Source organism: Lynx rufus, unplaced genomic scaffold (assembly GCF_022079265.1).
Source record: "Lynx rufus isolate CCGP_SWC_20201006 ecotype Redwood Valley unplaced genomic scaffold, mLynRuf1.p SCAF_21, whole genome shotgun sequence".
NCBI lineage: Eukaryota > Metazoa > Chordata > Mammalia > Carnivora > Felidae > Lynx > Lynx rufus.
In genome coordinates this window covers 23,601,322-23,618,509 of record NW_025814836.1, presented here as the reverse complement: position 1 = coordinate 23,618,509, position 17,188 = coordinate 23,601,322, and the positions used below count along the sequence as shown (strand labels likewise).

The 17,188-nt window shown below is 46.1% G+C and overlaps 1 protein-coding gene across 1 annotated transcript in view; it reads left to right on the top strand.

Moving 5' to 3' along the window:
- Positions 1–17,188, top strand: part of IQGAP1 (IQ motif containing GTPase activating protein 1) — a 103,574-nt gene that overhangs the window by 71,230 nt on the left and 15,156 nt on the right. Inside the window, exons 19-31 of the mRNA XM_047086607.1 lie at positions 4,593–4,763; positions 5,457–5,540; positions 5,635–5,706; positions 5,801–5,870; positions 6,241–6,449; positions 7,988–8,143; positions 8,368–8,531; positions 9,486–9,710; positions 13,245–13,385; positions 13,477–13,561; positions 14,655–14,887; positions 15,494–15,626; positions 16,649–16,751. Coding sequence (XP_046942563.1) covers positions 4,593–4,763; positions 5,457–5,540; positions 5,635–5,706; positions 5,801–5,870; positions 6,241–6,449; positions 7,988–8,143; positions 8,368–8,531; positions 9,486–9,710; positions 13,245–13,385; positions 13,477–13,561; positions 14,655–14,887; positions 15,494–15,626; positions 16,649–16,751 — 1,846 coding nt within the window. The remainder of the gene's footprint in view (positions 1–4,592; positions 4,764–5,456; positions 5,541–5,634; positions 5,707–5,800; positions 5,871–6,240; positions 6,450–7,987; positions 8,144–8,367; positions 8,532–9,485; positions 9,711–13,244; positions 13,386–13,476; positions 13,562–14,654; positions 14,888–15,493; positions 15,627–16,648; positions 16,752–17,188) is intronic.

Genomic DNA, 17,188 nt, shown 5'->3' with positions numbered 1-17,188 from the left:
TGAACTATTTGGAGTAGTTTTGTTTTTTGTTTTTTTTTTCTAGTGGTTGGGAATGACTAAAGGCCTAAATTAGTAAGACCTCTGAATTGTAGAATTAAGTCAGATAAATTGTGTGCTCACTAAAGAAAACTTGGATGATCAGGGGGAAAAAAAATGAATAGCTGCTCTGACTCCTCATTAAATGCAGTAAATTTTTTTTATTATTAAAAAAAATTTTTTTAAATGTTTGTTTATTTTTGAGAAAGAGAGAGCATGAGCAGGAGAGGAGCATAGAGAGAGGGAGATGTGGAATCTGAAGCAGGCTCCAGGCTCTGAGCTGTCAGCACAGAGCCTGATGCAGGATTCGAGCTCAAGAATGGCGAGATCATGACCTGAGCCAAAGTTGGAGGTTTAACCGACTGAGCCATCCAGGCACTCCGTCTACTTCTAGTCTTTAAAGTGAGCCGATGGGGCGTCTGGGTGGCTCAGTCGGTTGAGCGTCTGGCCTTGGCTTGGGTCATGATCTCACGGTTCATGGGTTTGAGCCCCTCATCGGGCTCTGTGCTGGCAGCTCAGAGCCTGGAGCCTGCTTTGGGTTCTGTGCCTCCCTTTCTCTCTGCCCCTCCCCTGCTCATGCTCTGTCTCTCTCTCAAAAATAAATAAACATTAAAAATTATTAAAGTGAGCCACTAAGTTTGTGGTGCTTGTGTGTAGGAGCCACGTATCTTGTCCTTGATGAGCTGTTGAGCACTTGTGACATTACTTGGTTCTGACCTCATGCTCATTAAATTGGAATTGTCTAACGAACATTAGAGAGGACAAGGTATTGAAGGGAGATGTTCTGAGCTCCTATAGGTCATAGTTAGACATATTTTCCCCTCCTCCTTATTTGATTATTTTCTTTTACAGATTTAATTTTTTTTTTTTTTTAATGTCTACCCCCAACATGGGGCTCGAATTCACGATCTCAAAATCAAGAGTCAGACGCTGTACTGACTGAGCCAGCCAGGCACCCTGATACACTTATTAACAGGCACAAAGATTCCTGGAGAGAGAGGATGGTAAAGGCCATCTGTTTCTGTTGGGCAGTGTTTCCCAGGTCCTGTGTAGAATAACTAGTATATCTACATGTGTAAAAAGCGAAATGGTCCTGTTATTCAGAACACCTGTCAGAAGGATGAGTTTCTGTCTTGTGTTTGAAGTTCTCCTCTTACCTCCCTGATGTTTGACCTTTTCTGTTAATGATTTCACCGTGATGGAATGTAATGAAATCCCTTGAACTCTGTGTCAAGTGGGATATAAAGTTGTATCAGAGACTGTCCCTTCCTGATGTTCCCAGTGTGTGCACACAGCTGGGGACTGAGTACTGACTGCAGGGGGAGGCAGACAGACGCGGATGCTCTAAAAACAGTAACATAGAGGCTACGTAAAGAAGCAGTTAATTATGCTCTGGACAAAGAAGGCACAGATAACATTTCAGCGGATGCGGAAAAGAGGAAAGGACTGTATGGGGAAAGGCATCGAGAACCGGAGGAACATGGGCCATTTTACAGGAGGATGAGTGGTCCTCGTCCCGTTAAGCAGCCTGTGGCCAGGGTGGGGGTGCAGGTCAGGTCAAGTTTCAAAGCCCTAATGTGTTGTGTTAAGGAGGCCAGACTGCATCTTAACTTTTTTTGAGTCATGCGGCTTTGATTATTATATATATTGTTGTTCTATATATATAATCATATTACATATGATTATATTGTATTATCATTAACCTCCACAGAGACACGCCTATGTAGTGTTTTGTAGATGGACCTAACTAGAATTTTAAACCAGGAGGGATGTTGCTTCACTTTAGTGCATGACCTAGCCTCCCTAAAAAAACCCCCAAAACATAGTGACCATCAAATTGGATTCTCCCGCTCTCCATTTCCTGCACTTTCAGTGAATCTGGTTTCTTTTCTAAAGCTTATTGTTCATCCTGTCCCTGATTTCATTCTCCCCGTTCCTCACACACCTTGTACTCCTTCTCCTCTCTCAGTTCTGATTATTCTGACATGTAACCTGGATCTGTGCTTTTCTGAATTCAGTGTGTGTGAGTGAGAGAGGGAGAGACGGGCGGGAATTCCCCAGGGATCTTGGGTAAAGTGGAGACCGATTCTGTGGGTGTGAGATGAGGCCTGAGAATCTGCATTTCTGACCAACTCCCAGTGATGCTGATGCCATTGGTCCAGGGGTATGCTTCTAAGTAGGAGCCCACATACATAATCGTGGCGTTTTCACTGTAAAACAAAACAAAACAAAACAAAACCACAATATTTTTAAAGCCTATGGAATATTCCTGATTTGGCCTTGCCTATAAATGTTTCATGTTTCTTCTTGCTGAATGCCTTCCGACTGAAGGTCATTCTGCCTCTCGCTAATTCATTCTCCATTCCCATTCACTTCTTTGCTCACAGCAATACGGTTTCCTGTCCAGCTTTTACTTTAGTAAAAGCTTTAGAGCATATCGATAACCTTTTCGTTGCCGAGTTCAGTTAGGAGCTGTCCTCGTATTTGACCTCTTACTCTGTTCCCTTCCTTGAACTCACAACCCCCTGGGCTTCTTCACTACGCTTCTGTTCTGCTTCTCCCACTTCTGAGGGCCCGTCTTCATCTCCCTTGCTGCTGCCTTTTCTGTCCCTCCACTTGAATCACATCCGAATTCCACTGGCTTCCTTCTCTTCGTCTGCGTGTTCTTCCTCAATGGCCTCATTCGAGCCCGTGGCTCCAGCTCTCTCCATTGTGCTTGTGAACCCCAGGTCTTGTACTTCCAGACTGCAGTCCTCACCGCCTGTTCTACCTTTCCATTTCCAATCCAGAAGTCCAGCAGACGCCTCTAACATAGTCTCACAGAAAAACAGGCTGAAATGGTAAATAAAGGTATATTTTAGGGGTACCTGGCTGGCTCAGTTGGAAGAGTGTGTGACTCTTGATCTCCGGGTTGTGAGTTTGAGCCCTGCGTTGGGTGTAGAGGTTACTTAAAAATAAAAAAATCTTTAATGTTTATTTTTAAAAATTTTTTTGAGAGAGAAAGAATGAGCAGGGGAGGCACAGAGAAGAGGGGGACAGAGGATCCCCAGTGGGCTCTGTGCTGACAGCAGACAGCCTGCTGCAGGGCTTGAACTCACGAACCATGAGATCATGACCTGAGCCAAAGTCAGACGCTCAACCGACAGAGCCACTCGGGTGCCCCCAAAATAAAAAATCTTTTTAAAAAAACCAAAAACCAAAAAGTGTTTTTTTCTCACATAAAATAATTCTGGAGTCAGGTAGTCCAGCAAAGGTGTGGCGACTCCAGCATGCCATCTGTTCCCAGGGTCTGTCTTTCTCTTCTGTCATTCTCAGCACGTGGTTTCCACTCTCAAGGACCCTGTCATCTGGAATGATGGCTTGGAGCTCCAGCCATCCAGTTACCAGTTCAGGCAGGAAGTAGGAAGGGAGAGAGAGCAAAAAAGGCCTGATGCCAGCTGTCTGTCTCTCTCTCTCCCTCTCTCTTTTTTTTAATGCTTATTTTTGAGAGAGCGAGCAAGCACAAGCAGGGGAGGGGCAGAGAGAGAGGGGAACACAGAATTCGAAGCAGGCTCCAGGCTCCGAGCTGTCAGCACAGAGCCCGACGCGGGGCTCCAACTCACGGACTGCCAGGTCATGACCTGAGCCGAAGTTAGACGCTTAACTGGCTGAGCCATCGAGGTGCCCCTCTCTGTCTCTCTCTTAAGGAACTTTTCCAAAGGTCTTCACAGACTACTGCTAACACCACATGCACTGCCTACACCCCCAGCTCGTGTAGTCTTTTAGCTGCACATGTTGTTGGCCAGAGAAAACATGCCGAGGCTCTAAGATCAAGGAGAAGGGGAACGTGGATTAGGCAGGTCACCAGGTGTCCTCATCGTTCCTGCTGCTGCTGCCCCCACTCAGAGTCGGGCCACCTCTCACTTGCATCGCAGCAGCAGTGTCCTCAGTCACCCGCTCACGCGGCCCTGCCAGCTCCTCTGATAACAGTGCTGCTTGTCTAAAAATAAGTCTGATGGGGGCGCCAGGCTGGCTCAGTCGGAAGAGCACGCGGCTCTTTATCTGGGGGTCATGAGTTTGAGCCCCACATTGGGTGTAGAGTTTACTGAAATAAATATTTTTTACAAGTCTGATGGCTTTATTCCTCTTTTGAAAGTTTGCTGGTTCTCTGCTTATGGTCACAGTCCATACACTCCAGGCTACCTTTCTAGACCATTTGCAATCCGGGCATTCCCCTGGTGTCCTTCCTCTGCTGTGGCATTCCAGGGGCCTCTGGGACTTGGTACCCAGCCCTGTGTTAGCACCTGCACTCCGTCCTCTTGTTAGCAAGCACAGTTCCCGGCAGTCAGTGCTGGGTGGGTGAGTGAGTGAAGGAGATCACATAGGAGGAAGCAAGATCATATGTTTGTGACTTTTATTTTTTGGATGGGAGAACAACTCGGCCTTTCGTTCCCACTGCCACTTAAAGATCTAGGACAGACTTAGAAAGCCATGAGGGTTGGCGTGTATGCTGTGGATGAGAGTTTGTGTCCATTTTCTCCTATGTATGTCTTCCCCTGTGACCAAATGTTTTTCAGAGCTCCATCTCTGGGGTGACTGCTGCATACAACCGAGAACAGCTTTGGCTAGCCAACGAAGGCTTGATCACCAAGCTGCAGGCTTGTTGCCGCGGGTACTTGGTTCGACAGGAATTCCGATCCAGGATGAATTTCCTGAAGAAACAAATCCCTGCCATCACCTGCATTCAGGTATCCCAGCGTCTGTTATACAGATGGCAAGTGGGCTTCTAGAGCAGGGGTAATGAGTGGTCAGCTCTTGAGATCAAGTGGGCTTTTTGCCCCCTGACCTCTTCTTGGTCTCTCCCTTTTTTGACAAGTATTTTCTCTTTGTTACTGCTACAGTCAGAACGTTCGGAACTTGCTGGGTGGTTTTAGGGGTGAGCGGTCCAGTCCAAAAGCCGTTCTTGGGCACCTCATTATCTTCTAACACTGTTCCTTTGTGTGAGATTTGAGTATTGAGCAAAACAGCTGTGGTATTACTGCAGTGACAGGGCAGCATGGTGTCCTGGGAAGAATTCGGAATTACGAGTTAAGGCCCCAGCATTTCCAGTAGCGGTGAACCCTGCTAAGTTTATTTCCTTGTCCGTAGATGGAAATACTAAAACTTCTCTTCCTCACCTGATTTGTTGTAAAGAGCCAGTATGGGGACCTGTGGGGGTGCCCTTCAAAGGTGTGAAGTGCTGCACTAACGTTAGGAGCGTGGAAGTTAGCGTGCTGTCCCGGCGGAGGCACGACCCACACCCTCATTCCCCAGCACTGGAGGGCGTGGGCCTTTTTAAAGCTTCATCGTGAATCGCACACGGGTAGTCTATCAAGATGAGATTTTAACATCCTCTGATTCTTGGGAAGTAATATGTCAACTGTAATGTTTGATGGTTTCAGTCGCAGTGGAGGGGATACAAGCAGAAGAAGGCGTACCAAGATCGCTTAGCTTACCTGCGTGCCCACAAAGATGAAGTTGTAAAGGTATGGTAGCCCGACAGGGATTCTCAGTGTGGGGCATGAGTGATATGTGTTGAGAAGAAGGACTGTTCTCATTTCCAGGATCTCTTTTCCACAGATTCAGTCCCTGGCAAGGATGCACCAGGCCAGAAAGCGCTATAGAGATCGCCTGCAGTATTTCCAAGACCATGTGAGTACCCTCGGTGTGAGGACCGGTAGAATTAGTTTTGCTGTATTGTTGGTGGACAAGCGAACAAAGGAATTTCTTCTTCTTTGTTCCTTAGATAAATGACATTATCAAAATCCAGGCTTTTATTCGGGCAAACAAAGCTCGTGATGACTACAAGACTCTCAGTGAGTAACTGTGCTCAGCAGACAAGAGTTGAGGCAGTGGTTGAGAGCCATCGGGTTCTGGGTATTCTCCGCGGATCTCTTTTCTGGTCTTACAGGCAAGGCTTGGGGGTGGGGTGCTGCTTGTGACGTAAGCCCCTTTGCTAACCCCGTGGCTTGATGTTTTGTTGCTTGCTGTGTCAGCCTCTGTCATGGCGTAGCGGTAGCATGACCAAGAACACTGTACTTGCTGACTGTCCTTGCACATCTCACAAATAAATAACTTAAGTGTGAATAGAGTTGTTTTTTCCAAACAATGCTGACATTTCCTCAAGATTTAGAACTTTTGCTGGTAAATCTATCCCGTGTCTGACACATATTTTCTTTCTGTCAGTCAATGCTGAGGATCCTCCTATGATTGTGGTCCGAAAATTTGTGCACCTGCTTGACCAAAGTGACCAGGATTTCCAGGAGGAGCTCGATCTGATGAAGATGCGAGAAGAGGTCATTACCCTCATTCGTTCTAACCAGCAGCTGGAGAATGACCTCAATCTCATGGATATCAAAATCGGGCTACTCGTGAAGAATAAAATCACACTGCAGGTAGGCCCGGTGCCATCCATGGCCTTGCCCCCCCTGCTTCCCCCATTCTGACCTGCAGAAGGGTGGGCGCTGGCTTTCTTCTCAGCTAATGCCATACATTCTTTAAAGTTACATGAGAAATGAAATAATTCTTTAGCAGAATTTAAATAGAGAAAAGAAGATAAAAACCATCCCATGATTCCACTACCCAGTAATCATTTTGTATCCTACATTTTCACTTAATATTAGAGCATAAGGTGCTTCCCATGTGATAAGTAGTCATAAATAATTTTTTAATGTTTATTTAAAATAATTTTTTTAATGTTTATTTTTGAGGGAGAGAGAGAGAGACAGGGAGAGGGAAAGAGCGTGAGTGGGGGAGGGTCAGAGAGCCAGAGACACAGAATCTGAAACAGGCTCCAGGATCTGAGCTGTCAGCACAGAGCCCGACATGGGGCTCGAACTCCAGAACTGTGAGATCTATGACCTGAGCCAAAGTTAGACGGTTAACCAACTGAGCCACCTGGGTGCCCTTAAAATGTTTTATTTTTGAGAGAGAGGGAGAGAGCGAGTGAAGGAGTGGCAATGAGTGAGGGGGCAGAGGAGCCAAAGTGGGCTCTGTGCTGACAGCAGCAAGCCCAGTGTGGGGCACAAACTCACAAACTGTGAGATCATGACCTAAGTCAAAGTCAGATGCTCAACTAACTGAGCCACCCAAGCGCCCCATCATAAATATTTTTAATGGCAACAGCTATTTAACATTTAGGTTGTTTTTCTAGTTTGTAGTGCAAATAACCTTACAGTTAATGTCTCCGTGAATACGTAGCTTTTATGGTATTTAATGCTTTCCTTTAAGGTAGATTTCCAGAGGGGCGCCTGGGTGGCTCAGTCGGTTAAGCATCCGACTTCAGCTCAGGTCATGATCTTATGGCTCATGGGTTTGAGTCCCAGGTTGGGCTCTGTGTGACAGCTCAGAGCCTGAAGCCTGCTTTTGATTCTGTCTCCCCTTCTCTCGCTGCCCCCCCCCCCGCCCCAGCTCATGCTCTGTTTCTCTCTCCTTCAAAATTAAAAATAAACATAAAAAAAAAAAATTCCTAGATGTTGTGTTTCCTGAGCCAGTGGATATTTTTATGGCTCAGGTTCTTTTCTTTTCTCTTTTCTTTTCTCTTTTCTTTTCTTTTCTTTTCTTTTCTTTTCTTTTCTTTTCTTTTCTTTTCTTTTCTTTTCTTTTCTTTTCTTTTCTTTTCTTTTCTTTTCTTTTCTTTTCTTTTCTTTTCTTTTCTTTTCAGATTTTAAGTAATCTCCACACCCAACATGGGGCTTGAACTCACGATCCCAAGAACAAGAGTCGCAGGCTCTACTGACTGAGCCTTCCAGGTGCCCCTATGGTGTAGGTTAATAGGGAGGTGGAGGTAGGAGTAGATTGACTGGTGTGATGAAAGCAGGGTACAGTGTCGTGATTCTAAAATAGTTGATGGCATCTGCCAATGCAGCAGACCTTCCTGCAAGTGTTTTGGGGGCTTTAGTTTTTTGATTTACATGTATGTTTTTGTTTACAGGATGTGGTTTCCCACAGTAAAAAACTTACTAAAAAAAATAAAGAGCAGTTATCTGATATGATGATGCTAAATAAGCAGAAAGGAGGTCTCAAGGCTTTGAGCAAGGAGAAGAGAGAGAAACTGGAAGCTTATCAACATCTGTTTTATTTATTACAGGTGAGTGGTTCCTGGAGTTGGTATTGTAGGCTTTGGCTTACTTTCCCACAAGAAAACCTTAGCCATAAATCTCAGAGTATTTCTCATTTCCACTGAGGGGTGAGCAAAAGGCTGTCTTCTTTGTTCCTTATGCACACTCTAAACCTTTAAGTTTAAAAGAACATGAATATTTGTGTCAGCCTTTATATTATCTAGAGATTACTTATCTCTTGGTTTTATTTCAGACCAACCCCACCTATTTGGCGAAGCTGATCTTTCAGATGCCCCAGAATAAGTCCACCAAGTTCATGGACTCTGTAATCTTCACCCTGTACAACTATGCGTCAAACCAGCGAGAGGAATACCTGCTCTTACGGCTCTTTAAGACAGCCCTCCAGGAGGAGATCAAGTATGAACAGACTGCTGCTGGGCATGGAACCCTGTCCCACTGCCATCCACACTCATACTTTGGGATTCAGGCCTCCCCGTACCTTTGCTTTGAACTCAGTTAACATTATGATCTGTGTGAAATACTCCAGAGAAGCTCCCCCCGACCCCCGCTTTTTTTAAAAGTTTATTTTGAGAAAGAAAGAGTGTGAGCAGAAGGGCAGAGAGAGAGAGGGAGAGAGGATCCCAAGCAGGCTCCGCGCTGTCAGCACATAGCCTGATGTAGAGTTTCAACTCACAAACCATGAGATCGTGACCTGAGCCGAAACCAAGAGTAAGAGGCAGATGCTTAACCAACAGAGCCACCCAGGCGCCTCGAGAAGGTTCTACTTTTTAAGTCACTAATATAAAGTGTTGCTGCTTTGAGGAAGTGGTAGAATAAGAGATTTGCTAAAGCGATTTTAGGAAGATTCTATATTAAACACATTTTTTAATGTTTATTTTTGAGAGAGAGAAACAGTGCAAGTGGGGAAGGGGCAGACAGAGAGGGAGACACAGAATCCCACGTAGGCTCCAGGCTCTGAGTTGTCAGCATGGAGCCCAGTGTGGGGCTCAATCCCATGAACCATGAGATCATGATCTGAGCCGAAGTCGGATGCTCAACTGACTGAGCCACCTGGGCACCCCGGATGATTTTATATTAAGATATGATTTTTTAAAAGCTGATCCGAACATGAAGATTTCACATTTTTATCTAAAAAAGTACCCGTTCATGTTCCCATGATTGAGTTTGCAAGCAGCAGGCTGTCCTGGGTTTAGGTCAGTGTCAGTAAATGTTTCTAGAGAAAGAGCACATACCTCTTTCCTTCCAACTATTTCTTTTTCTAGGAGATGGGGTCTCTAAGTAGGAGCTCGATCTTTACATTGATAAAGTCTGTGATTATTTTAAAATGAATTTGTATTTGATGTTTTATAGGTCAAAAGTAGATCAGATTCAGGAGATCGTGACAGGAAATCCTACAGTTATTAAGATGGTTGTGAGTTTCAACAGAGGTGCCCGGGGCCAGAACGCCCTACGACAGATCTTGGCCCCTGTTGTGAAGGAGATTATGGATGACAAATCTCTCAACATCAAAACTGACCCTGTGGATATATACAAATCTTGGGTTAATCAGATGGAGTCTCAGACAGGAGAGGCAAGGTATGGTAACCATAACACCTTTTTCTTTTGTTTCCATTATTTTGTTTTTTTAAGCAGCTAACTTTTGATTTATAAACTGATAATTATTCAAGTACTTTTTCCCTAGAAACTTCTTAAAATGTTGACCTCATAATTGATTCACTTATTTGGCAAATATTTACTGAGTACTTGCTATGTGCCAGGCACTGTGTTAGACATACACACAATAATGGATGAAACAGGCAAGCTCTCTGCCCTCTGTTCATTGTTATTGTGTGGGAGAGACAGGTACATAGAAATGAAATCACAAATTGAGAGTTTTACATTACATTCAACTATAATGGAGGGTACAAGACAGAGCTAACTTGGGTAGAGTGGTTGGGGAAAGCCTCTCTGAGAAGGTGAAATTTCACTTAGCTCAGGCCTAAAGGTTAAGATCGTGTCAGTCTTGCCGAGAGCTGGCTGCAGAGTATTCACGTCTGAACACTCTGAGGTGGAAGGAGCTTGGGGGTCTGGGACCTGAAGGGACACTGGCCGGACTAGAGATGCAGTCAGATGGGATGCCTTATCTGAGGGAGATCAGTGGGTCTGGTTAAAGTGGGGGAGCTTGGCGTGGGGCTGCCTTGGAGTACTGGGAGTGGGCTGAACTAGCTATGTCAACGTAACTCAGGGGACTTCTCTGCTGGGGCAGTAGTTTGACCACCAACAGCAATGCCTCCAAAGAAAGGTGTGCCAGTAGAATGTGGGTAATGCTGGAAAAGTACAGTTCAGAGAGGCAGCATGTTTCTGGTTTTATCTGGTTTGGGTGAGCAGTTTGGTCCAGGGTGCTTCTTCCTGGTGGTCGTGGAGTCAGGTTAGATCGTGTGCAAAGATCTCTGGAGCTTAGGAGTGGCTGTCTGTATCCTCGCTATCCGGAGTGTGGTCTGTGGACCAGAAACCGGAAAGCACCTATGGCTCTCTCTCAGCACACTGTTTAGTTCAGCCGGTGTTTTTCCTAGCCAGACTTCCTCAGTGAGGGGAGCAGTGTGTCGATTATATCCTGGCCCAGGCTCCTTCCCTTCTTGGACTGATCTGTACACTGGCACCAGCTCGCACTTTGAATGGTGTTGCTCGGTATGCCACTACTTTCCGGGGACCTGGCCCCCAGGCAGAGAGGAAGGTGCACTCTGGATAGAGAACTGAACGCTTTGCTGACTCCGAGAAAGGGCTTATCCCCTATTGGGATCATTTGGCACCTGATCTGTGTCTCAGTACTGTGCCAGTCTGTCACCAGGAGGCAAGTTATTGCTAGGTGTGATGAAAAGTCCATTTGTGTTTGGCCCTGTGCACCTGAGGCTCAAATCTTGGAATGTGGTTGGCCGACCGTAGGGCTGGACTGGGAAGCTTTGCCTGCCGCTCGGGCCACCCCTAGAGGACAGGCCACCTCTAGAGGACAGCCCCGTGGACACTGGCTTGGGGGTACTGAGCTACCCCTTCTCACAGTGCAGGAGGCAGTCCATTTCAGGTCAGAGCTCCACGAGGCATGTCTGAGGGTTTTTCCCTTGTGAGTACCTGGGAGAAACTGGTGTCTTATTTTGTTTTTCCAAAAATGGAAATTGATTTCAACATATTTTTGTGCTGCTGCTAACTGGGGGGTATAAAGGTGCAGTGGGAGCCCGTCCTGTCTGCAGGTCTCATGGATCCTTGAGCTTCGGCCAAATATGTAGCAGGCTGGGACCTTGCCCCTCTTGGGAGTGTTCGCCTCTGAAATCTCAGAAATTTAATATTCTCTTCTCTGCCCACACTCACTGTGTTGAGCACCTTTATTCCGTTTGCTCATTACTACGTTTTATAAATGTCATCTGCACATAAAGTTACAAATTTTACTGATATAAAAGATGTATAGAACATATAATTTACAAATAATAAAACCTACGATACTCATATAAATTCCACATAGCCAGTTGTTTCAAACACAGTGTTTTTTATTGATTTTTGCTCAATTCTTTTGTTGGTAGTCTATTTATATTTGTAATTCAGCCACAATTTGACAAATGGTGTTGTATCCCCATATGCTTGTATCGGTTTGTTATTGCTCCTGTGACAAATTCCTACAAACTTAGTGGCTTTTTTTTTTTTTAATTTTTTTTTCAACGTTTATTTATTTTTGGGACAGAGAGAGACAGAGCATGAACGGGGGAGGGGCAGAGAGAGAGGGAGACACAGAATCTGAAGCAGGCTCCAGGCTCCGAGCCATCAGCCCAGAGCCCGACACGGGGCTTGAACTCACGGACCGCGAAATCGTGACCTGGCTGAAGTCGGACGCCTAACCGACTGCGCCACCCAGGCGCCCCACTTAGTGGCTTAAAATGACAGAAATGTATTCATTCCCTAGTGGTTCTGGAGACCAGAAATCCAAAATCCATATCTGTGGGCTGAAAGCAGGGTGTCGGCAGGGGTGTGCTCCCCCTGGCCGCTCTGGTGGGAAATCCGTTTCCTGTCTCTTCAGTTTCCAGTGGCTGTTGCCATCCTTGACTTGTGGCTGGACGGATCGCTGTGGTCTACCCCTGCGGTCACGTGGCCTCCTCTTCTGTGTGTACCAAATCTGCCCCTGCCTCTCTCTTGTTAGGACACTTGGGATTGGATATACACCACCCATATAATCCAGGACAATCGTTACTACCCTTTGACCTCCCTGACGGCACCGGGACCTTGACTCCCACATTTCATTCTTTTGTCTTTCAGCCCTCCTGTCCTTCCCAGTTAAGCCTAGCACGTCTATTTTCCTGCCGCTTTGTTTGGACTCGGTGCCCTCCCCTGAGGGATCTTGTCAGTTCCTCAGGCTCCAGTTCCTATATGTAACTGTCACTTCCTTCACCAGTACCTAGGACGTCACCAGGTGCCACTGGTTGTGTCTCCCTAGTATCTCTCATATCTGTTCCCTTGGTCTGCACTGGTGCCTCCTTGCTCATGACCTCATGATTTCTTGATCGGGCTGTGGCACTAACCCATCTCTTTCATCAGTGGCTGTCCATCTTTAATTCATTCTTCACGGTGGGTCAGAGAAATCTTCCTCGAATTCAGATCGCCTGTCTTTCAATGGCCCTCGGTGACTTCTAGGAACGTGCAGACCTCTTAGTGTTATGTATATTATGTACAGCGCCCTCCACAACCTGGACTCTCTTCACCTGCTCACTTCTCCTTCTCTTCCTTTGCTTTGCATTTGATCTTCTTTCCTGGAAGACAAGTTTTTCTCCCGTTTTCCTGAGTTCAGGTGTCCCTTCCTGTTGGTGTGTGTCTCCCACCAAACTAAGAGACTCGGGAAGCTGTCGTGTCTCATACCCTTTTTTTTTTTTTTTTTTTACCCTAAGGGCATATCATAGTGCATGGCACATAGTTCTAGACACTCAGTTCACGGCTAGGACCTGGGTTCAAATTCTGGCCCCACTATTTATCAGCTCTATGAGCATGAGCAGCTTCACCTGATCTCTCTGGGTCTATGAAAGACACAGTCCTGCCTCAGGCTGTTCCTGGCTGTTGGTCTAATGCATTTGGGGATGATTTTTGCTTTCCTAGCAAACTACCCTATGATGTGACCCCTGAGCAGGCTTTGGCTCACGAAGAGGTCAAGACACGGCTAGACAACTCCATCAGGAACATGCGGGCGGTGACGGACAAGTTCCTCTCAGCCATCATTAGCTCTGTGGACAAAATCCCGTGAGTGCCATCAGTTCTGACCCACATAGGGTCCCGTGTTACTGCCCTTCTGCTCCCCAGCTGCTCTCATTAAGTTTTGTCCATCCCACAGTTACGGCATGCGCTTCATTGCCAAGGTGCTGAAGGACTCGTTACATGAGAAGTTCCCAGATGCCGGTGAGGATGAGCTGCTGAAGGTAAGAATCTGAACGCTGGCACCGTCCTTGCCCGTTCAGGAGTCCTTTGAGGTAAAAGTTAGAAAACGAGGCCCAACCTTAGACCTTCAGGAAGTGCGCGAGCATAGTTTCTGGCAATAGCTCGCCATCGGTTGTGAGCTCTTGAAAGTAATTGTAAATAGTAAATGATACCTCTCTCAGTACCTGTAGAGTTGCTTTATTGTTTGGCACATAGACCTCAAACAAGTAGACAAGGTGGATTTTCCTGTCTTCAGATCAATTTCTCCAAGTCCTGTCTTTTCGCTGAAGAGTTGCTCCCTCTGCTGGTAGCTGGGTGAATGGCAGCAAGCACCATGGTTTCTGCTAAGGCTGTTACTGATAACTCTTTCTTACTTGGCTGTGCTCCTCCTTCCCCACCTCCCCCCACCTTAATCTGAACGCTTTTTTCTTCTCTCTCCTAGTTCTGTGCTTTCCTACAGTGAGGCCTCGATTCTAGACTTTCTATTCAGGTGAATTAAAATTTTTTTTTCTTTGAATGAAACTCCAGGGGAAGTGCTGTGACTGTCCTTGAATCCTTCTGTGGAGGAGATGTGTGTTGAGTGACTTTAATTTCAGAGGCATGAACTTGTCTACCATTGAAGTCTGCAGCATGAGGCTGATGGGGTTGGGCAGACTGCACTGTGCTCACTGGGTCGTTAGCTACGTCTGTCAGTTTCTCTGAACGAAAGCCCGTCTACGTGAAAATAAGCAGTAGTGCACGTGGGTGACAGCATCCTGTTTGCTGCCATGATATGTGAACAAAGGATATCCTAAATCCCTTAGCAATAGACTTTAAGTCTGTCGTTTTTACCTTCTGAGTCTGCTCTTTCGTTGTAGTGATTGTCAGCTCTGTCCTTATTTTCTTTTTCTCTGCATCCAACCAAGGGATGTTCGGTTGTTTTAGGTTCAGACCTTGAAAGAAAGTGTGTGTGCGTGCATGCGTGTGCGTGTGTGCATGGTGTTTATTTTTCCTTACAGGACTGCCTTTTCTGGTTTTCTTTGCTAGCAAAATCATTTGTGCCTTACTGGGTGGAGTGGTTTTTAACACCTGTCTTTCTTCTTCGTCTGTTCCCAGATTATTGGTAACTTGCTTTACTATCGATACATGAATCCAGCCATTGTTGCTCCTGATGCCTTTGACATCATTGACCTGTCGGCAGGAGGCCAGCTTACCACAGACCAACGCCGGAACCTTGGCTCCATTGCAAAGATGCTCCAGCACGCGGCGTCCAATAAGATGTTTCTGGGAGATAATGCTCACTTAAGCATCATTAATGAGTATCTCTCCCAGTCCTACCAGAAATTCAGGTAGGGGGAAAGGAACAGGGTACTTGAAAGGTCCCGTGGGCATGTTTCTCTCTGTGAGTGTCCGGACAAGATTAAATACCAGAACTTAACTTCCCTGGGACTCTGCCATATCGAGGGATACATGTTTGATGTGCTCAGAGCCCTTGGAGGTGATGAAGAGGGTTTTGAGCCATTAAAATGTATTCCGCTGACATAGACGGCACTTAACATAAAAGCAGTAAATCCTCATTTGGCAAGGGTTACTTTGCACTCAGAGAAGAATCAGAGAGTGCCTTTAGTATTTGTAAGTTAAACAGCCAGTTGTGAGTTCAGGGCATCGTCTCAGAGATAAAGCTGGTTTGCCTAACAGCTTGGGTGTTTTCAAACTGCTTTAAATTATGGTTGAGCGGTTCTTGTGGGTGGAATTAAATTGGGTGGAGGGAGAAGTTGTTAAAACCACCCGCCCCAAGGCTGTGAAGCGGAGCGGATGTGTGCAAGCTTCTCTACAGTCCTCGGCCTTGACTGGCTTCTCTTTGAACTCGTCGTTGTAAAGGTTTGTGGGATGTCCTCTCGCCAGCTTCTCACGTATGCGTCACTCGGGGGTCTGCCTCTCGCGTTTATTTTCAGACGGTTTTTCCAAACTGCTTGTGATGTCCCAGAGCTTCAGGATAAGTTTAATGTGGATGAATATTCTGATTTAGTCACCGTCACCAAACCAGTGATCTACATTTCCATTGGTGAAATCATCAACACCCACACTGTAAGTATTTTTTCTTTAATTACTTAATTTCATCGCTCTGTCCTTAATTTTAATTGTCTTCCCTAGATGCTGCTTACCATCTCTGGAGAGCCAGATAACTCGCCTTCCTTTGATCTTACTGACTTCACATCTTCCTTGTTTCTCTTTTCTTTGCATACTAACTGTATCTACTGAGTGTCTCAAAGTGGCCCCAGGCCCCCTGCATCAGAGTCATCTGGGCTGATGGTCACAAATGGAGTTCCTGGTCCCCACCGCAGGCCTGCTGAAGCAGTCCCCACGGGTGGGCTCCAGAGTCTCCATTGTGAGCGCCGATCTAGGGACTTGATAAAAAACTGTGTTCACTGTTCCTTTGGTTTATCCTGGCCCTCTGTGTTATTTTTCTAACATCTAAAATACCCACTTTTTCCTCTGCGTCCCTTAGGTGCTCCTTTTATTCCCCCCAGATTTTTATAATTCATTCCTTTCCCCATTGAGGGTATATAGAACAGGAAATGAGAAAATACATAAAATGTAAAGGAAATTTCAGGTGATATCCCTGGGGCGTCCCCGAGGGTGATAGCGTCTTGAAGGCTTTGCTTGAGTGTCTGTGAGATGATGACGACATTGATCTGATGCACTTTTCTCTGAATTAAGAGATACTGTCTGCTGGACACATTAAGAGTGTGAATGGGAGTCATTTGCACTGGCTGTACGGTACATTGATGCCTTTGGATATTAAAGTCGATGGGGTTTGTTACTCTCTTCCTGTGCAGGGTACATTTAAGTCCCTTCTATCCACAAGGTTAAGAGAGTGCCAGTATTTCCTTTCCATGCATTATCCATAAGTCATTCAGCAGAGGCCCGTGTGATGCTTTATATGTTATAGTTTACTTGGGTTAGTTTGCTGAGGATTGGCCTGTCAGTTCTTTGAATGTGGGAGCTTTGTTTTCTGACCCCTTCTGTGCTGTTTGGCATCGTTGGTGAGGCTGAGGGCTGAGGGGCTGATGTTGTAAATGGACTTGACTCCTGGGTGTTCCACACAGCTCCTGTTAGACCATCAGGACGCCATTGCTCCAGAGCACAACGACCCGATCCATGAGCTGCTGGATGACCTGGGCGAGGTGCCCACCATCGAGTCCCTGATAGGTAAAGCTCTGACCTAACTGCCCAGAAGGTGACAGGGAGGGTGACGGAGGGGTGCTGTGTTTGCCACCTCGTCCGTTTCTGTACTGTTCCTGCCCCGAATGTACATTCAGGAAGAAAACAGATATGATCGATCCCTGTCTTTGAGGAACTGAAGTCTAGTGGAAGAGAGAATTTTAAATGTATATATTATACACATAATCCTATAATTATAAGTCCTATAAAGGAAATGAGCAGAATATTTTGAGAGGGAATTACCATATTATAATTACTGAAATGAGGGGCGCATGGGTGGCTCAGTCGGTTAAGCCTCTGACTTTGGCTCAGGTCATGATCTCGCGGTTTGCGGGTTCAGGCCCACATCGGGCCCTGTGCTGACGGCTCAGAGCCTGGAGGCTCCTTCAGATTCTGTGTCTCCCTCTCTCTGCCCTTCCCCCCTC